Genomic DNA, 22,308 nt, shown 5'->3' with positions numbered 1-22,308 from the left:
CAAGGATAATGAATGAAATTATTGGCTTGGATTTTTGTTGAATAGATTTGTGGAATGGACTAATTCTTCCTTCTGGATTACAAAAGAGATTATTCATTATCTGCTTGGGACCTTTTTGTCCTTGGGAGATTTTTTTTCTTTTCTGGAGGACAGACTAAAACAGGGAGATAACAACTGTAGGAAAGGGAACCCTCTGATATAAGTATTTTTTAAAACCCATATTTCTGAAAGTGTCTGGTATGTCTAAAACCCAGCCTTCTAGAAAAGGGAGGGTTCCTGGCAATTTAATCCTCAAATTCAGTCTTCTAGTAAAAAAAAAAAAAAAAAAAAAAAAAAAAAAAAAGCATATTTCCTGGGTAGCAGAGGTAGGGAAGGAGAAATCACCTCTTAAAGCCAAGTTAGGAAGTTAGGAGTTCCAGGTTTTTACTAAGAGAAGAGGGTTTCTTGGACAATGAAAGTCTCTTAGAAAGAAAAGAAAATGGCTCCCAAATCTGGAAGAGCTGCAATGAAATTTAAGCAATAATATGGAGAAGTGGAAAGGGGAAACTTGAACTTTATCTTACATCTTTACCATAATTTATTTGAATAGTATAGACCGAATGATTAAGGTCTTACTTCTCTAGCCACATCTGAATTCATTTCCTTTATGATAAGGACTCCTTATACAGTATTACCCTAAAGGCATACAGAATGCCTTCTTGTATGGGAGAAAAGTGGGCATTTTAAAGGCTGTTTAGAAGTCCACAGTCTGTTTCCCTTCTGAGGGGGAAGTGCTATAAGACTAGATGCCTATTTGTTTTTGTTTTTGTTTTTGTTTTTTGTTTTTGTTTTTTTTTAAATTTTGTTGTTGTTGTTTGCTCTTTTGTTTTTTGGGGGGAAAGGAATTCAAAGCGAACTCACCAAAATGTTAAAAGATCCTCATAACAAGCTTGAGTTTTTTTTTCCTTTCACAGCACTTCTGGAGGGTGTTATGACTATAGGGGACACGTCAGGCAAGGTAGAATTTATCAGAAATAGAGCAGCGTAGAAATATTTACGAGCTATTTTGAGTCCTTTATGCATTGTCTACATTTTTCATGGGATTCAATAAAGGCAGCTCTGCACCTTGTAAATTGTATTGTCACATTGAGTGGTTGTATTGGATGTAGGAACCCATTAAATGATGTCTTTATCTCTGTGATTTTGCAGTGGTAGTTTTTCCTATTTTTAATATGCTCCTTCTCTACTTCTGCTTCTTAGAAGTATGCTTACTGATATACATATTGTCTCTTTTCATGGAATGTAAGCTCCCTGAGGATAATATTTTTCCCATTGTCTAGAATGGTCCCTGGTACTTAACAGGTAGGCTTACTGAATGCTTTTTGATTGATGGATCTATGAGGTTACACTTGAGCTATAAACTGAGATTTCCCAGAGAGAAGTCTGAACAGGACAAAATTAAAAACAAAAACACAAACAAAAACAAAAGGAGTAAAAACCTGGAGCCCAGATTGTATGAACCCAGAGCCTATTTGATGGACTAAAGGCTGAATTCAGCTTTCTCTGTTTTTATGCAAATATTGCGAAAATCTTTCTAAAATATCTTCTGTTGAGCTACCAAATACAAATGCTAGGAAAGTAATTAATCACTAATGTTACATATTTAAAAATTTATGGAAAATTATCGTGGAAAAAACAACTCTAAAATATTGACTATGGCTAATAACAGTAATTGAAAGATTCCAAAGAGTTGAATTATATCACTGATCTCTAGAACTCCCAAAGTATATTTAATCTAAATATACACCAGCCTATTTGCTAATCCAGAGCAATGTAGCATAGCAAATGGACTTTTCCTATTGTTTATTAGCTTTGTGACAATGGACAAATAACTTCTTTGGGTATTTCCACATTTACAAAATAGGAATAATAATATAATACTGAGGCTAAAGTGAGATAATATATGGAAAATGTTTTAGAAAATTAAAGGTGCTACATGAAATGAGTTACTATTGTTACTATTACTGTATTTGGATAATGGTTCAACTTTACTGAAAAAACAACTTCTTAAAAACTTTCTCAAATTCTTTCCTATACCACAAAAAAAAATTTATGACACAAAAATTCGTGCAATTTAATTCAACTTAATAGTAAAAATCTTAATCATCATATATGTTCTGAAAAAAATTGCAATGTAGGACATTAAATTTGAGCAAAAAAATTAAGAATAGTTTATCTTAAATTAATCTACAAAGAAGCAAAATAAAAAGATGAGAGAACTGAAAAGATGAGATAGTAAAAGTACCTTTGAGTTTGACTGAAATTCAATGTTTGGGTAGAAAATTACAAAGGATAAGATTGTACTATGGTTTTGTCAATTATATATTTTTTAACCTCTAAGTGAATACAAATCATTTAAAAATCAGGGATCTTTTTGGCTCTCCCACTATTCTACTTGACTATCTTCCTTTGCTTTTCTTTCCTTTCCAAAATAACAAGTGCATGGGTGCTATCAGTTTGAATCAATTGCTTTCTTCCCCTCTTCCTATTTTTGACTCTCTGCTAGAAAATATTCAAGAAGGGCAATATATGTAAAAACAAATAGAGACTTCTTTGAAATAGTAAAACTTTCAAAGAAAAACAAAGAAACAAACATATGTATATAAAACTACAAGTATAAACATTTCTATCCCAATTCCAATAGTGAAGTTCTGTTCTTTCAACTTGAGAAAACAAAAAAGTACTGGAGAGACTTATATTTTAAATTCTAATTAACTCATTGCTTCTAATAGAGGTATATAGTTTAATAAAAGGCAAACTCATCAAAAAAGATATTTTACACTGAGAATGGAATTAAGTGATTTCTCTTCCTCTCCTCTCCCACTATCAATGCCATTTTTTCAAAGGAATGATCAACCCTTAAATAGTAAGGGACAACAATTGGTGTTAAATCTATGAATTTATGACCTATGATTTCACTTGTATAGAAAGCTAATTCTTGTGTAGAATTTCTCTTTAAATTTAGATCAGCATTGTTTTTGAAACTTTAGTAATGATAATTATTAACAATAATGATTAATAATAATAGAAACTAGCTGTTATATATGTGGTTTATTAGTATATCTAGCATTTACAAAGCACTTTAAAGTTTGCAAAGGATCTTACAAATATTATCTCATTTGATTCTGATGATAACTCTGGGAATCAGGTATTATTATAGTATAATATAATATATAATACATATAGTGTATAATAAATTGTATAATATAGATATTACGTATCTACATTTATATGAAAAGACAGTGACTTTCTCAGAGTGACATAACTAAATGGTGTCTGAGGCTGTATTTGAATTCCTATCTTCCTGATTCCAGGTCTAAATGAGCTACCTAGCAAACTGCCCAGAGTGCTAAAAAATCATGCGATTTGCCCAGTATCTCAAAGCCAGTATATGTCAGAAGAAGGACTTGAACATAGATCATATCTCCACTAACAGCAACATCAAAGATGTTTTTTAAATTATTAATAGACTGAATTTACAGAAGCAGAGATTATATCACTACCAGTTGGCAGGAAAAAAAAAGACAAGCACAAATTCTCAGTGGTCACTGAATGTTACCTATCTACATGGTGGTTATAAGTCTGCTTAAAAGCATGGGCAGCTTCCCCTTGGTCCAGCTGAGGCCCTCTTTTGTGAGCTGTATTATTGAATGCATATGCATCAGGTGGAGGATGCTCTGGTACATTAGAATGCTGAAAGACAGATTAAAAAAAAAGATGAGAAATTATTACAAAATTATTATTTCATATAAGTGTAATGTCAATATAATAATGCTAGTACATTTAATAAGTACCTATAATCAGGTATGTATTTGTAAATATTTAACCAGATCTCCAGGGGGGGAATGCATGCACAAAATACTTTTCAGTTTAATGTGCATTATTAATTATTAAAAATAATTAAATTTAATTTAATATGCATCATTTTCTTAAGAGTAGAGAATGAACAAAATAATAAACCAACCCCTAATCTATGTACATTTGCCAATGTTGAAGATAGATGTAAATGTCCACATTGAACATTAAACAATCAGCTGGAGCTGGTTTGATTTGATTCTAACACATCGCATCCCAGAAAGGTATTCATTTAATTAGGATACAATTTTCACCTGTTGATAGTTATTTTTAGCTAATTATGACATACTGGGATTATATTTTTATCACAGGTATGCCTTCAAATATGTCATCAATATAAATGCAAAATCTTCACTCTAAATTGGAGATTCTTAACTTTTTTTATGTCACAAGACCTCTCTGACAGTCTGACGAAGCCTATGCATTACTACAGTCTGTTGCCTACATTCAGGACTGAAGGAAATGCGAAATTTTAGCTAGAGGTTTGTGAAAATAAAGATATAATTTTTCTCTCCTTCATGGTCATAGAATCCTTCTGGGATCCTAGGTTAAATAAAATTCTGCTCTACATGATGAAAAACAAATTTTTCCACCAGGGTTTCAGAACAGTATTATAGTGTAATATTATATAGACAATTTTATAGAATATGGTGAATCAGCAAAATCATAAATATTTTCTCTGAATTCCCACTGTTTTAAAAAGAGCAAACCCAGGGAAAGACATTTAAACTAAGTGAGAAGTAATACATATAAGCCATCTTTCCTTTATCAAAGCCATTTCTATGAAGGAATTAGTTCTACTATTTCTAGTTAATCTAACCATAACAGGAATAGAGAGGGGAGTTATGGTTAGGATCAGGGCTGGCCTTACTTTATTGGCAGATAAAAGATTTTTTTTAGTGAAATTTCAGGAGCTTATAAAAGATCTCTCCCATAACAGTCAAAGATATCTAAAATAATGATCTGGTCTTGATGCTAAAAGTTCTCAAATCACTCATTTCTGTGGACTTCAAAAATGACAGGCAGGTGGAGGGCATTAGGAGGAAGAAAGAGAATAGAGTGATACAAAGGACAACCTTTAATGATAAAAAATTATGCTATCTCTGGCCAAAAGAGTACAAAAGTAGTACCAATAAGGTACAAATCTGTCACTCTCCGGTGCTCATTTACAATGCCGAAATACAATAGGAATGCCTTAAGACCTACATTTAAAAAGTGGTCCTGAATTCAGTTACCATAGCAAAGACTGTCTTGTCATGGAATTAATACATCCATTAAATTTTAGAAATTACTTTTATTTGATCTACTTCTCTTCCAAGTTCAAGCCTTGGAGTCTTCTAAAAATGTGGTTAGTGGTGTTTTCTTTTTTCATTATTTTTTAAACCAATTATAATTTTGAACAAGCACTTGTTACTATAGTAACACTAATGGATGTTGTTGTCCTTCCTGAGGGGGAAGATGACCAGCTATAGATAATCATCACAGCTCTTCCCTCCCTGTTCTCTTTGTCTCTGGAGATGCAATAAAACACACTCTGCCATGCATAATTAGCTTATTTTTTAATCTAGGAACAATTTAATGGCTCCTCAGGTTTATGTCTGCATCCTCTGCTACTTTAGGGAATTTATATTAAAAAATTAGGATCACAACAACAACAATTATTGGGATACAGTAATTTTTATGCATGACATGAAAAATAGTTTACATGATCAAAAACATTTTAAGATATGTCATTACAGTATGAATTTTATTGGTGAGGAAAAATTAGACAAAAATTAAATTTTAGAGACATAAAGCAAGAAAGTTTTTGATTACTTAAAGCAATGAACAAGCATATATTAAGGGTTTTCTATGTGCTAAACAGTACTAGGTACTGAAAATGAACAACAGGAAAAAAAACAGTCCTGCCTTCAAGGAGCTTAGTTCCAAATAGTTAAAAGAAAAAAGAAATAAAACAAGCAAGATGCACAAGGAGTAGATATATCTTAACTTTAGATGTGAGAGTACTAGCAAATAAGATCCCCCACAGAAAGTAACACTGCAGCTGAATATGGAAGAAAGCCAGGGATCCTAGGAGCAGGTGGCAAAGAAGGAAAGCACTTCAGGAATGGGCAAAGATAAGTACAAAAGCATAAAGACAGACAATGAAGAGTTGTATATAACAAATAGCAAGTGGGTCAGCATGGAGAGACCATAAAATAAATGAAAGGGGTGCAGGAAAAGAAACAAGCATTTATTAAGTGCCTCCTGTGTACCAGGATCTATATTAAGCATTCTACAAATATTTCTCATCTTCTCACAATAATCCTATGAGGTAGATAATAGGGTCCCCATTATATAGCTGAGGAAATGAAGGCAGTCAGAATACTACTGAGGATAGTATATGTGAGAAAATTAGGCATAAAGAGGCTATGTTATAAAGGACTTTAATTGCCAATTACAGTTATATTTGATTCTAAAGATAATAGGAATTTATTGAATTGAAGTGGAAAGTGGTCAAACCTGTGCTTTGGAATGAAATGAACCCATATCAAAATGCTACTGTATTAGTTGAGGTGAGATCATGAGAAGCCTGAAATAGGGTGGCACCTGTGAGCAAGGAGGAAAGGGGATGTATGCAATAGATCTTATAGAGGTAGAAAACCCAAGTATTTGGCATCTGAATGGATATGTAGGTTGAGAGTATAGATTTCAAGCTGACACAGAGATTGCAAATGTGGGTAACTGGGAGGATAGTGGTGTTCTTAATGATAATGGGAAGTTTAGAGGAGGGAATTTGGAGTAAAATGAGTTCTGTTCTGGAGATTTTGAGACTGAAATACCTATGGGAGATCTACTTTGAAATGTCCAGTAGACAACTAATGATGAAGGTCAGGATTCATTGATCTGAGAACTATCAGCAAGGATATAATAGAATCTATGGGACCTGATAAGATTATAATCGCCATTGTTTAGGAATAAAAGAGGTCCTAAGAAAGAACCTTTGGGGATATCAACAATTAATGTTTATGACTAAAGATCCATGCTTGATCATATTTCTTTCTAGAAAAACTTCCAAAAGAAAGAAATTTCATAGGAATATTTAGTCATAAAACAATAAGAGAGGATATATATGTACATATATATACATATATATATATGTTTGCTAACTAATCCCCAATTACTGTAATCTTATTATTACTTAATAAAGGGGGAAAAGATTTACCTCTTCACTAGCCATTTACAGCTAGAGCTTAAAAACAATTTTTGTGACCATTAAATGTCAATATAAATGAAAAGAATGGAATAGACATACTATTGAAAGTCAGATTTTTAATTTGTTTTCTTCTTTAAAAACTATATGTTAATTTTTAAAGCCCATTTTCTGTAGTTCATTCCATTTTGGTGATAGCTCCAGATTAGTCTACAAGACAACAGATAATAGAAACTTAATTTAGATATATGTTCCTATTTAAAAATAATGCAACCAGATGTGAATTACTATCTACTGCTAACTCATTCATCTGAGTGTTTAAACAATTATATTGGGACATTTATTGAAAGAATTGAGTAGCACTCAAATTGACTGCTTGCTAATTATCTACTTTTTGTTCTTTAGATAGTGAAATCAGAGAACAGAATGTGAGAAGTGCTTTCTATTCCAGTTTGATCTTATTTATCTAATCTAGATCTTCTGGCTTGTCACTCAGCAAAATGGAATTAATTTGGTTCAAATTAGTGGTCGCTTTATTATTCTAACAAGACAGAGAAGGTCATGGAAAAACAATATTTCCAGAAAATATGGCAACAAAAAGTATTTTAAATTATGGAACCTTATGTGATTTGCAAAAAAAGATCATATAATTTCCTCTTTATCTCCCAAAGTAAATATTTCTGAATAAGTGACAATAATGAATTTACTATTATCATCAATTAAGAGCCACTGAAGCAATTCAAATACTACAGGCAATATATTTGGGAATTTCTGTGTCTCTTATAATAAGTTTATAATTATTGTTAATCAAAGGTTTTCCTCCCTGACTTCAAAGTGCCTCTATGTTCCTTATCCTAATACTCCTACCTTTTCTTTTTTTTTTCTTCTTACATTTCTTGTCATATATCTCAACCTTTAGCTTAGATTTCAAGATTAAGGCTCTTAATCCAGGATCTATGTTTGTTTGTTTTTTCATATTTTTAAAACAGTTTTTCAAATTTTAATGTTTAATAGATGTTCAATATTTTTCTTTTGGAATTTTTTTATAGTTTTATAGTTTTCTTTTGGAATCTTATATATTTATTTTATACATTTAAAATAATTATTCTGAGAAGAGGGCTATAATACAAAAAATGTTAAAAAAAATACCTATTATGGACATCACAGAATCTCCATAGTATTGGGATATGATAGCCATATTTTTTCTCTCTATCTGGCCAACTTCCATAGCTGCCATATTTAATAGGTACAGAAAAAAAAGGAAATGAATGGATACATGTTTTTAGGTGTGACAACCTGTTTCCCATATCATTGTATGACTTCTTGTTTCATTTAACTCATGATTCATGTGTGGTATCTGGAGTCTAACTACAATGACATACTTGTTCTCTCCTTTTCCACATCTCTAAACTCTTGGATACCATCCCTCAGTCATTCCTCTTTTACTCTAGTCTCTAAGGAAGAGGAGCCCCTTCTTTTTACCAAGGCCAATTCTTTTACATGTACTCTTGTTTCTGTCTCCCTCCCATTTTTTTTTCTAGTAGATAATAACCACAATTACTTCTCTTTATTTCAAGTTTTCCTAAACATGGACTCATTCCCTGATGCCTATAAATACTCTTGAGTTTTCCCTATCCTTAATGACCTTTTTATTGTTGCTCTTTAGTTGTTGAGTCAATTCCAACTAAACATGATCCTATGAACTTCATCCATGGGGTTTTCTTCACAAAGATACTGGCCTGGTGTGGGTTGCTATTTCCTTCTCCAATGTGTTTCCATTTTACAAATGAGGAACTGAGGCAAAAGGGGATTTTGATTTTCCCACACAGCTTACATGTGTCTGAGGTCATATTTGGACTCAGATCATCCTGACTCCAAACCTGATGCTCTGTACACTAACAATTCCTCAAACTATCCCTTCCCTTTCACAGACAAAAGCTAAAAAAAAGTTATATACATTCATTGCTTGTATTTCTACTCCTCTCATTTCTTAATCTCTTTGTAACCTCTAACCTCATCAATTTATTGATAGTTATCTCTGAGATTACTAGGGAGCTCCTAACTATAAAATATGATTGTCTTTTCTCAAGATTTCAGACTTCTAGATCTGTTTGCAAAACATGGAACTGTTTATTTACTTTTTTCTCCCTAAATAATCTTCTCTTTTTGAGTTTTTATAAACATTGATCTCTCTGGATTTTCCTTCTCCCTGTCAGACTATTTCTTCCCATTCTACTTTACTGGAACATCATTCACATCATGCTTTCTTAATTCTGAGTGTACTTAAAGGCTCTGTCTACAGCTCTTCTGTACCTTTCTTCCCTTCTTTAAATTCAATATTATCTAAAATAACAGCTTCTTCCCTCCAAAACATATCCTGTGACTAAACTATTTCTATTTCTGTGCTATTCCCTCTTTCCATCCTTCCTGTCACCCAAGTTCATAATCTCAGTTTTATCCCTCATTGTTTACCCCTTCTCTCACTACACATATCCAATCAGTTGGCAAATCTTCTCATTTCTTTCTCCACCACATGATTCACATGTGCCTCCTCTCTACTCACCCACCCACTACCTTCCTTTAGGCTCTCCTCAGCTTTGGCTTGATTATGAAAACAGTCTCCAAATTGGTATGCCTACTTCATGTTTTTTCTTCCTTTAATCCCTTTTCCACACAGCTGATGAAATGATTTCTCTAAAGCACAAGTATGACCACATCATTTCCTTTTTCAACAAACTTGAGTGGGCCCAGATTGCTTCTAGTAACAACCTGGTCCTAACTCATATAGAGTATTCTCACCTCTATAGATAGTCTTTTCATTTCTTGTTTACGCTGATGCTCTGCTACATTTGCCACAGATTCAGCCAACTGAAAAAGATCTTGGTCCATTGGTGCTCCCATGAAGTTCAGCATAGGAGGCTCCCAACCATTGCGGAACCGTGGCACATAGGGTGGAATAAACTGTTCTTTGGGCCACTCCGCTCTAAAAGAAAAATATAAGACATGTAAACAATTACATTTAAGATCATTTTTATCATATGTGTACACACTATATCCAAGACATGAATATTGCTTATAATTATTTCTCCCTTTTCTATCCCCCCAAAAATTCATGACATAAAATATGTTCACAATATTTTAAATAACTACATAACAATATACATAGGAAGAAGCACAAGTAAATGATATAATATCCTATACATTATTCACATTACATTACCTTAAATAATGAATTTCATTTCTCTATTGACTCTACTTTCTGATGACAACTTTAAGGGTTTTTTAAATCAATATGAAGAATTACAATTTAGTATATTTTTACAATACTGTACAAAATTTCAATATCTGATCTAGTTTCATGCCAATATAAAGGATAAGCATATTCCAACAATTGAATTATCTTTTATGAAAGGACACATATTCCATAATACTCATAAGATTTACATCTTTAAAATTATGCAGATTGCTAAAATGAATCAAGGTGATTATACATCAACATATAAACCAGACAAATTCTAATCAGGAAAAAGCCACAGAATGCATTTGTAATTATAATCTGTCCCAATTTATTGCCAAGCAATTCAGTAAAAGAATAATTACTTCTTTAGCCATGTAGGAATTTCTCATTTATGAAGCATAGAAATAAACATCAAACTAACATTTCTAATTTTTTTTTTACTGTCATTTCTTTTTCTTTATCTTGTTTGACTTGGTTTTTACCATGGATTACTATTTTAAAATATGTACCATGTACTCTAATATTTCTGTGAGTTTCTTCATGATCCCTAAATATCTGAATAGTTTCCTCATGTTGATCATCCATTGCCTAAGGCAGTTCAAGGGAGCTATTCTTTATAGGTCAATCTGATTTGCTTATGAGTCTGTTTGGAGCCTTTGAAATGTTTGTGTATCCAGTGCTACTTTGCCTTTTCCTGTGTTTACACAATCCAGATACTATGGTATTTGATTTTCCTATCCAGCTTGGTTGAATCTTAATATTCACCTAGCTACAGGGCTTCATTCTTCTTGCACAATGTCATAATGCTATAAACCAATTAATGTATGTATACTGACTGTTGTGGCTTATTATCTAAAAGTCCTATGTCTAAAATTCACTTATTGTGTCACTTTAGTCAAGGGCTATTGGTCTCAAAATGTATAGAAGGACCTCTAGATTAGTTAAAGCTCTGACAACATCTATCAACTGCATATCTCAGAATCTAAGAATTTTGAGCCTTGGGGTGACTGCATGAGAGAGGTAGTACATTCTAGTATTTATCATTTGCTCAATAAAAAGCTCATATTATCCATAGGTCACAAGTTTGGCAATACATTCCTTGGCTCACTAATGGTACCTTAGAGATATATCTTCTATTTCTCAAAATACTGTATACAATTTTGATCTGAAATAAACAATTGCTTTTTTAAAGATATAGATAATACAGAGCAAATTAATTTTGCTAATTTTAGGTTCAGTACATTTAATAAAGTTATATAGAAAAAAGACTTATCAAGCACTACTCCTAGGTCTATTAAATCTATCATAGCTCAGTTATTTAATAAATATTTAAATTTGTTGTCCCTTATTTTTCCAAATATATGCAAAGATAGTTTTCAACATTCACCTTTGCAAAAGGTGAACAACATTTACTTGGGCTCCAGATTTTTTTCCTTTATTCACTTTCCATATTTGTCATACTACACAAGAAAAATCAGATCAAAAGGGGGAAAAAAACCACGAGAAAGAAAAAAAGCAAACAAACAAAAAAGGTTAAAAAAATACTATGCTTTGATCTACCTTCAGTCTCCATAGTTCTCTTTTTGGATGTAGATGGCATTTTCTATCACAAGTCTATTGAAATTGCCGTGAATCACTGCATTGTTAAAAAAGAATCCATCACAGTTGACCATTATGTAGTTTTGTTGCTGTGTACAATGTTCACTTGGTTTTACTCACTTCACTCAGCATCAGTTCATATAATCTTTCTAGGCTTTTCTGAAATCTTCATGCTTATCTTTTTTTTTTATAGAACAATGATATTCCATTGCATCCTTATACCATTACTTATTCTGCCTTTCCCCAACAGATAGGCAGCCACTTAATTTCCAGATCCTTTTAACTACAAAACAGGCTGCTACAAATATTTTTACACATTTGGGTCCCTTTCCCTTTTATGATCTCTTTGTGATTATAGAGCCAATAGAGACACTGTTGGGTTAAAGAGTATGCACTTTTTGATAGCCCTTTGGGCTTTTAGAACTCTGTTTTCACATCTGTCTCCTAACTTTCCTAGAATCCTTCAAGCCTCAACTAAAGTCTTGCCTTCTGTAAAAAGCCTATCTCATTCCTCCTCAATCCTAGTGCAAACCCTCTATTCATTATCTGCATATAATAATATGTATATAGTTGTTAGCACATTCTTTCCCCATTAAACTGTCAGCTTCTTGAGAGTAAGAACTGACTCTTATTACTTTTTATTTCTAGCATTAAGACCAGTATCTGACACATAGTAAATGCTAGTTTGTTGACACAACAATCTTCTTATTTAAAAAATGATTCGCATGATGCAATCTAAAAGATTAGATCAAAGATTTCTTTAGCCTAGGGAACTCTTGAGTGAAAGAAGCTCCCCTATCGATGCAGATTGGCACCTTTTCTATAACTTATAACCTTGGAGAATTATCTAGAACTCTGAAAGTGATCTTCCCAGGGACACACATCCAGGATACATCAGAAGCAGGATCTTAATCCAGATCTCCTGGCTTTGAGGTTGGTCCTTTAACTATTTTACTACACTGCCTCTCTATCCATAATATCAGGGTCCAATAAATAACTTCTTTTGCATTTTTAAAGCAATTTGTATGAATTTGTAAGTTTTTATATTCAATGTTTTCTTCTGATCGAAACTATATTCCATGTTTATCTAAAATAAATGCTGACTGAATGAAGGGAAAAGGGAAATTGTATGATTTATATGTTATTTCAATTGTAAATATAAATTAGTGGCAGCACAGTTATGAAAAGATCAAATAAGAAAATACACTAAAAGCTACTGAAATGATATTTTATCTCATAAGAGAATATTGATATGGTCACAGGAAGCTTATATAAAGATTTCTGAGATAGATTACTTAGAAGAGAGATTAGATGGAAAAGAGAAAAGAAACTAGGAAATTACTAGGAAAAGATTCTTGGAATTCTAATATTAATGAATGAAAATGAGAGTTCTAGTACTGGGACCAAGAGAAAGGAAACAGGAGAATGAAATTTAAATTTCATTAAATGAGAGAATTTTTAAAATAAAAATTCCTTTCTTAGAAAAATGCAAAAAGATATAGAAATTAAATATAGATTAAATATTTAAATATATACCAGGCCAATATGGACAAGTCATAATCTGATTTCTTTAATTACTTTTTCACATTCACTCTAGAAATCCTCTAACTCACACCATTTGTTTTAAAAATTAATTTAAAAATAAGGAAATGATTTTCAGAGAAGTGAAGGAACTTGTCTGCAATTACAGAGAGAGTACCACAGCTGGATAGTAGGACTGGAAGATGAAGACATCTTCTTAGCTGTGTGACTCCAGCAAGTGGCTTAATCTTCAGTTTCTTCATCTATACAATGAACTGGAAAGGAAAATGGCAAACCATGCCACTATCTTTGCACCCTCCTCCCGCCCCACCAAAAAAAAATAAAGTCTTGAATAGCCAGACTTGACTAAAAATGAGTGAATACACAGAAAGTAAGAAGCAAGATTGAGGTTGGAACTAGCTTTGCAATTATATTACATGACTTAACTTTGGCTTTTTTCCCTACATAAGTTTTATTCTTATGCTCCATCACAGAATGGTGTGATCATAAGTTCTTAAAAGGCATTGCTTGTGGACTAGAAACCCTGCACTAATCTAGAAAGCTTTGCAGTATGGACTCAGAGATGGGCTCATTCTGCTCTTTGAGGAATAGTATGACTAAGAAATAATCTGGTATTGAGAAAAAATGTTGAACTATGACTATGAACCTTGGTTTAAATATCACTGCTAATACTGGCTATGTGATGGCAAGCATTTAAAGTCTCACTTTCTTTATTTATAAAAGTAAGTATAATAATATCATTAGCACTTAACTCAGAGTTTTGTGATCAAATAAAAATAATTTTCAAAAATACATATAAAATTATTAATTTTTCTAAAAAAAGTTCAGGAACCTTAAAGTACCTTAAAATGGTATTTTATGTAAATGCCAATTATTATAATTAAATAAAGAAATGCATTCCTAATTCTTGGTCAATAAATATAAATCCTTTGACAATCTTGTAAACAAAGAAATACAAAACAATGAATCCTGTGTGGCCTTTGACTTCAGCATGCTGACAAAGGCAGAAAAAGGAAAACCTATATTTTCCCTTTCTTTTATATAAGAACATCCTGAGATACTGTCAAATACTTTGTGAAAATTTGGAAAATTAGGCCTTCAGTATTCCCCTGATCTATCAAATAACCTTATCCAAATAAGAAATGTGATTAGTATGGTATACTCTGTTCTTGAGGAAGCCATGCAGGGTTTTTTGTTGTTGTTTTTTTTTTTTTTTTTTTTCGGTTGTTTTTGTTTTGTTTTGTTTTTTGTGATCACCAACTCTTTTTCTAAAGGTTCATGAATAACTTCTGCAATTTTGTCAGGAATCAAACTCAACTTTATCAATCTATAGACTGACAGCCATTTCTATTCACTTTCCTTTTTTTTTTTTTTCAAAAAGTTAAAACATTCACCCCTCCCTAGTGCTTTAAGAACTCTTTCATTCTTCTTCAGACTTGAACAACTCTCCATTAATTCTTCAAGACTCCTGACAGCAATCACTTTTGCCACTTTGTTCTGGAAAGTAGTTTGTCTGAGGCTGGGATGACTTGAACTCATCAAAAACAGCTAAGAGCTCTTGTATTATCTCTGCCTATTTAGTTTAGGTGTCAACTTGCTATTCATCATTTTGAACAATCTCTTGTCAATCTAATGGTCATTCTTCTTGATAAGAAAATAGAACAGAAAAATGAAGTAAGAAGCTCTGCTTTCTCTCTCCCTTAAATTGTGATTTCATCCACCCCAAGCTATATTCTTATTTCTTCTTTGATCCTCCTTTCTTCCTCCACTTAGTCAAAAACAGCCATTAACAAAAAAACTTTTTGTTGTCCTTAAAATATTTCCCAGACTATGTTTACTATATTAATTAGTTAACAATTAACTAATTAACAAGCACTACTCTGCTGTACTTTAGTATTTTTCTTCTATTGTCCATATTTGTTTCACTCTTCTCTATATGACTTTTAAAATCAAGTAAGATTGATGAAAATCTCTATATACTTCGTCTCTTAAGGAAACCGTACCCTTTCTTCCTCATTAAAATTGTTTCTCTTTGTAGAATCCTAATTTTATTCTTGGGAACAGCCCATATCTACTAGGGTGATTTCTAAAAATTTTAATTAAGTCATGTCCTTTGATATCTGCTTTCTAGCACATATGTCAGACTCTTCTTGGTTTTTCTCACTTTTTTCAGTCATAAATTATAAGAAGAAATGATCCTCTTTGCCAAAACTTCTCGTCATTTCTACTTCATTTATCAGTACATAAATTTTTATGGTAATCAAGTTCAGATGTTAGCTCTCCTATCTTTTTTTTCTTTTCTTTTTTTGGTGCATATATTTGACTATCAGTTGTTTTTCTTTTTTTTTTAACTTTTTTAATTAAAGATTTTTATTTTCAAAACACATGCATGGATAATTTTCAACATTCACCCTTGCAAAACCTTGTGTTCCAAATTTTATCCCTCCCTTCCCCCATTCCCTCCTCTAGATGGCAAGTAATCCAATATATGTTAAACATGTGCAATTCTTCTATACATATTTCTACAATTATCATATTGCACAAAAAAAATCAAATCAAAAAGGGCAAAAATGAGAAAGAAAACAAGCAAACAACAACTAAAAGAGTTAAAATACTTTGTTGTGATCTACACTCAGTTCTTAGTTCTCTCTCGGGATGTAGATGGCTCTCTCCATCACAAGACCATTGGTACTGGCCTGAATTGTTGAAAAGAGTCATGTCCATCAGAGCTGATCATCATATAATCTTGCTGTTGCTGTGTACAATGATCTCCTGGCCCTACTCACTTCATTCAGTTCACATAAGTCTCTCCAGGCCTCTCTGAAATCATCCTCCTAATTGTTTCTTATAGAACAATAATATTCCATAGCATTCATATACCAGAACTTATTCAGTCATTCTCCAAGTGATGGACATCCACTCAGTTTCCTGTTTCTTGCCACTACAGAAAAGCTCCTATATCTTTTGAACAATGACATTGTTACTAAGGTAAACAAAAAAATTTCTGGATAATCTTCTCTATGCACAGAGAGAACTCTAGCAGTTGTCCAAATTGACATCTCTTATGACTATTATATTAAATCACCATGCAGGGTTACTGATCTGTTTCTTGAAGCACTCATTTCTTTTTTTTTCTGTCCAGTATCTACAGTATAACCTGAAGACATTATCAGTGATGTTTCTGTCTCCTCTGATTCTCACCTCAAATGCTTTCCTCTATGGTTCCTCTTCTAGTTCCTGGATTTTTACAAAATGAGGTTAGACTAGATGGCCTCTATGGGTCCTTCTATTATCACTACTAGGTAGTGCTCCTGTCACTTCCTGACCTGTTTTTCCTTCTCCGGGCCTCAGTTTCCTTATCTGTAAAATGAAGGGATTGGACCAGATGGTCTGTGAGGTTTCTACCAGTATGAGACCCAGATGCAATCTAGCCCAATAATAATCTGCTAGAGTGCTCACTAAAAAAGTCTGTTTTCCAGCTCAGGGGCAAGTTGGTGATGCAGTGGATAGAATGTTGGCCTTAGAGTTAGGTACAGCTGAGTTCAAATCCAGCCTAACAAATTTACTAACTGTGTCACCCTAGGTGAATCATTTAACCCTATTTGCCTCAGTTTCCTCCTTTGTAAAATAAGCTGGAGAAAGAAATGGCAAACCACTCTAGTATCTTTGCCAAGAAAGCTTCAAATGGGGTCAGGAAGAGTCAGACATAAAAAAATCAACTAAATAACAACAACAATTTTCCACCTCAGAAAAATCCTCATCAAATCTCTATTTTATAATCCACATCTGATAAATTGCCAAGTCTTATAGATTTTTATCTCTACAACATTACTCCTGTACATCTATTTGTCTGAACTCAAAGGGCAATCACCCCAGACCTTGACTGGATTACTACAGAATACAATGGGGTAGGATATCAACTTCCTTTTCCTGAAAACATCAATTTTTACAAAGTTGAAGATCATATTAATTTTTGTTGTTGTTTCCAATTGTATATTGTATGTTCCAACTTTTTACTAAAATCTACAAATCTGCTCAAGGACATGTGGTTAGACAATAGTTGATTTGAAGACCTGTGGCTAAAGTGAACTATAAACATGAAACTATCACAAAAATGAAAATAAGTCTACCTTAGAAGATAGAAACTGATTGATTACTACCAGTCATTTTGGAAACAACTTTTATATGAAAGATCAAAATTATCATTAAACCAGGATGATGACTAGGAGATAATTATGGGCAAATATGCTAGTTCTGCCTTATCTCTTCAAAAAAGGTAATTAACATTAAGAAAGAAGAAATAGGTAAAAACCTTAAGTATGACTGTCTTCATTTCCTACAGAAGTTTAAGTAATGTCATAAACAAACTTAGGGAAACCATAAGAGCCTGGAAAGCATGTCAAGCCAAAAATATTTGATTTCTTTACCAGATGAAGAGATATGGCAGCCAAAATCAACATTTGTTTAGAATAAAACTGATCTTTAAAACTTTAGGGAAGAAGATAATGGAAATAATAAGTAGTATTACTTACAAAACTACAAACAGGAATGGAAAAGAAAGGACAGAAAAAAAGTTCAGTAAAAGACTGCAAGTATACCACTATCTAATGTGAATTAATAAATAAATAATAAATTAATAGATAAAACTGGAAATTTGATTGCAAGATGGATGAAAAATGGAAAGAATATGTCAGTATTTCTATGAAATCTGTTTTAATCCTCTCAGACAATGGAACAATCACATTTGAACTGCAAAAACATCACTTAATAGTGGGATTTATGAGGAAATAAACATGATACTTAAGTAAATTGAGTTGTTAAGAACAATTGGATAAGACCAAATACATCCAAGAAAAATCTGTGGGTATTCTTAAGATATTTGAAGGCGGAGATTGTATTAGATGTTTAGAAAGACAATGAATAGCACTGCTTCTGAAATGTTATATTATCTATCAACAACTACATTTACATATGAGATAATTTTCTGATATTTGTGAAATCATTAAGAACATGAACTATATATTGAGTGAATCCTAGAGGAAAAAACAAAAGGGAACAGATAATTTTTTGGAATGTAAATTTAATTAGGGTCTTTTGTTTTTTACATTTTAAAGTCATTTTTTGGAAATGCCTACTATTCCACAGATCCTCTAGTCTAGACTAAAACATTTCATGTAACTAAGAAAAAAAATAAAGCATAAACACTTACTACAAAAACTATATTCGACAAGAAAACCAACACTCCAAATAGAAAGCAAGTCCCTTATTTTTATGACTTAAGGAAAAAGCTATATTTCAATATCTGTTCTTCAGGATCATCATTTTTTTCTCCAAATGCTCAGAGGTCAGTTTTCCTTTATCTCTTTATTTACATAGTTGTAGTCCTTGTATGTATTGATTTTTTTGGTTCTGCTAATTTCATTTACCCTGAATTATTTTATATAAATCTTTCTGAATTCTTTGTATTAATTATTTCTTTCTGCACAATGATATCTGATTATGTCCATAAGCCATAGTTCATTTGTCTTCATTTATTTTCAAACCAATGGATTTCTGCTTTTGTTATTGGTTCTTAGTTATCATAAATTGCTATTATGAATATTTTGGAACATTTAGATTTTTGTTTCTTTCTGGGTCCAGAATTGATTGATTAGTAAGAAGAGCATCAGCTATATTTTTTAATATATGTGGTTGTTATAAAATTACAGAATTTTCAATAATTCCAATGTGATTCCTAATACAAAAATCTATCATTTAAACAACATTATTCCTTTCATGAGCCCACATGGCTGCAATTCTTGAACTTGCAAAGAATATGAATTATACCTGACATAACGGGAAGTAGAGTGACGCATGGTGTACGTGAGTGGGTATAGCATATTACCAATGATAATTGATGAACAATATATGGCAGAAAAGATTATTAGCTAGGAAATGTATGATGGGAAATAAAGCTCATCTAGTTATCTATTAAAATAAAGGAAAACATTTACAATGTGAGGGCTACATTTGCACCCATTAAATGTTAAAATGACACTGTAACACATTTAATATGTATGGGATTGCCTGTCATCTAGGGGAGGGAGTAGAGGGAGGGAGGGGAAAATTTGGAAAAATGAATACAAAGGATAATGTTGTAAAAAAAATTACTCATGCATATGTACTGTCAAAAAATTATAATTATAAAATTAATAAAAAATAATAAATGCTAAGGAAAAAAATAAATATTAAAATGACTTAGAGGGTTACCACAACATTGGAAAGAATCTCTTTGAAGGATTTTTAGGATTACAAAAGTTCCACATGGATGATACCATGGATCCAATGAATTGTGATATAATTATTATATTGATATGCCTATATCACAATGGTATTCCAAAAGCTTAATTACTTAAAATGTTAGATTTGTATAATTCTTTACCTGGGTTTTATCCATGTTTCTCCCAAGGACATCCAGAGTTGCCTTTCTTCAACACTGACAGTCTGATTTAAGAAATCAATTGCATCCTTGGTCAACAGAGGACTGAGTACTGTACTGGCAAGTTCAGGACCTCCAGTTGCCTGTACAACCTAAAAGAACAAGAATTTCTTCAGGTTAAAAGTGTTTATTGTAACAGCACACAAAAATCCATTTAAAAAAATCAATGCATTTTTTTCATGCTCTATAACTTCCAATCTGATCTTGTTTAGATATAGCATTAAACCATTGCCAAATATACCAATCTAGTTCATCTTATCCTAAAAAATAAAATGAAAGATTAACTTTCTTTAGAAGCACTGGAGGAATCTACCTATTGATTTTTATATTAATATTTCCTTTGAAAACCTTAGCTCTGTTATCTGATGATTCTAAGCTGTAAACATTTTATTGCAGTGATCCAACTGACTTAATTCATACTTGAAAAATATAGTTTTGAAATTAATGTTAGAGACAAAAATAAAGGTCATGTCAAGAGTAATTGGATATGTCTCCTCATAACAAAAATAAACAAGATGGTGCAAAACCACAGAAGAATGTGCATTTATGTTTTAACAATCTGAATCTGGAACTATTTTGAACCTTTTCTTCTCCTCCCTTGTCAGCTTTCCCAACAATTTTGATTTAATAAGGATAACGGTTTAAGAAATGGTGGGGGGGGGGAATGAGGGAAGAATCTCTATAGGTAGGTTTCTCTGATAAACATCATGATAACAATTCCTTAAAAATCATCAACTATATCTTAAGACAGAAACAAGCATACTTTTGGACAATTATTTTTTAAGTCTTCAGGAATTTTTATCATGTGTTGGACCATGAATTCAAAAAAAATTGATGCATTCTGGAAAGGCTCCAGAAAGGGAATAAATTTTAGTGATACTACTAAATTCTACTAATTCTACTAATTCTACTGATACTATGCTGACTCAGGATCTGACCTTGACCAGATAAAACTGAAATGATCTGATTTCCTCAACTTTAATTAATTTTTTCAGTTAAAAGTTAAATTTCAAGCCACAGAAATACATTTCATTGCTCTCTTTTGTTGTTTTTTTTAAGTCTGTGACTTTAAAGAATGGTTATTTCTGTGTATAAAAGTATGCTCTTATAAAGTATAATTCAATTACTATTAGAAATATCTTTAGTATCTCTATGAAAAAGTCAAGTATTTCAAGTGCACAATAAAACAGAATCAGTCACTTGAGAATACAGAAAGTCAAAAAATAAAAAATGATGCCAAGAAATGAGAAACTATTAACACAGAATAGCCTAATTAATCCTCAGAAATCAAGCAAAGATCTTCAAAGGGATTTGAAAGCTGGCAGGATTGTAACTGATTTTTCCACAATGCATTACAAGGCTTCCTGAAATTGAAAGAACAATGAAAAGACTAGTTTTGTCATAAGAAGTTTGGATGAGTCTGTCAGATCCAGACATCTATAAAACATCTATTCCCAAAAATATTCTCTGAATTTTTTAGTTGTATTGGGCTTAGAATTCTTGTCCCCATCAAGAGAATGATGAACACTATTTTAAAAAAAGACATATAAAAAGAATCTGAATTGTTCCAGAATTATAGAATTGTCCAAGTAGAAATGGATTACTATAATATGGTCTTGCATTATGCCATCTATCATGAAATGTGAAAATATTTAGCCAAGATCTATAGATTAACATGTTGAAGCAGTCTTGAAACTTGCCTGACTAAAACCCATTCAAAAATCTACAGGCTATGATTAGTCATCAAAGATATGCTTACATTGAATGTGATAATTGCATTTTAGTAAAGATTTAAAGAAAATGTGTCAAAAATCTTGTGAACTCCATGGTAAAACTTGTAAAACTCATAACTAATGGAGTATATATATTACATATTAAAATTATTTTTAAAAGATGTAAACAGTTGTTGAGTCTTATTATATTTACTATTTGCTTATTAACTTTTTAAATTTTTACTTTGTTCCAGTTAATTGGCACATCTTTGTAACTGACTATATTTTAGCTTTATATCTCTCCTGGTCACTGAATAAGATCTTCCAGGATTTTAGTAGTGAGCAAGACAAGAAATAGTATCAAGCATTTATATAAGCATATTAAAATTTTCAAAATGCTTTATATATTATTCCATATGATTCTCATAATAACCCTGTGATAGATGTTATTATCCATATTTTACAGATTAAAAAACCAGGTTGAGAGAGTTAAGTGACTTGTCCACAAAAATTCATGATTAATCCAGTTAATAAGTGTATTAAGTCAGTTCTTCCTGAATCCAAGTTTCATACTAAATTCCCTGTGCATCTTGGTGCTTATGAAGTTGGGAAAAAGCTAAAATCTCAGGTTTAACAAAAGGAATTGAAACTG

At 32.0% G+C, this 22,308-nt stretch overlaps 1 protein-coding gene across 3 annotated transcripts in view; it reads right to left on the bottom strand.

The window, feature by feature from the left end:
* EPS8 (EGFR pathway substrate 8, signaling adaptor) overlaps positions 1 to 22,308 on the bottom strand; it is a 232,425-nt gene that overhangs the window by 35,034 nt on the left and 175,083 nt on the right. For all 3 annotated transcript variants that reach the window (XM_074268960.1, XM_074268958.1, XM_074268959.1), the window contains 3 exons: positions 19,888 to 20,036; positions 9,887 to 10,070; positions 3,599 to 3,732 (listed from right to left, as the gene is read on the bottom strand). In XM_074268960.1, the coding sequence (XP_074125061.1) occupies positions 3,599 to 3,732; positions 9,887 to 10,070; positions 19,888 to 20,036 (467 nt within the window). The remainder of the gene's footprint in view (positions 1 to 3,598; positions 3,733 to 9,886; positions 10,071 to 19,887; positions 20,037 to 22,308) is intronic.

The sequence above is a fragment of the Sminthopsis crassicaudata genome, chromosome 5 (assembly GCF_048593235.1).
Source record: "Sminthopsis crassicaudata isolate SCR6 chromosome 5, ASM4859323v1, whole genome shotgun sequence".
Lineage (NCBI taxonomy): Eukaryota > Metazoa > Chordata > Mammalia > Dasyuromorphia > Dasyuridae > Sminthopsis > Sminthopsis crassicaudata.
The sequence above is the reverse complement of the archived record's forward strand: the minus strand, read 5'-3'. Positions and strand labels throughout refer to the sequence as shown.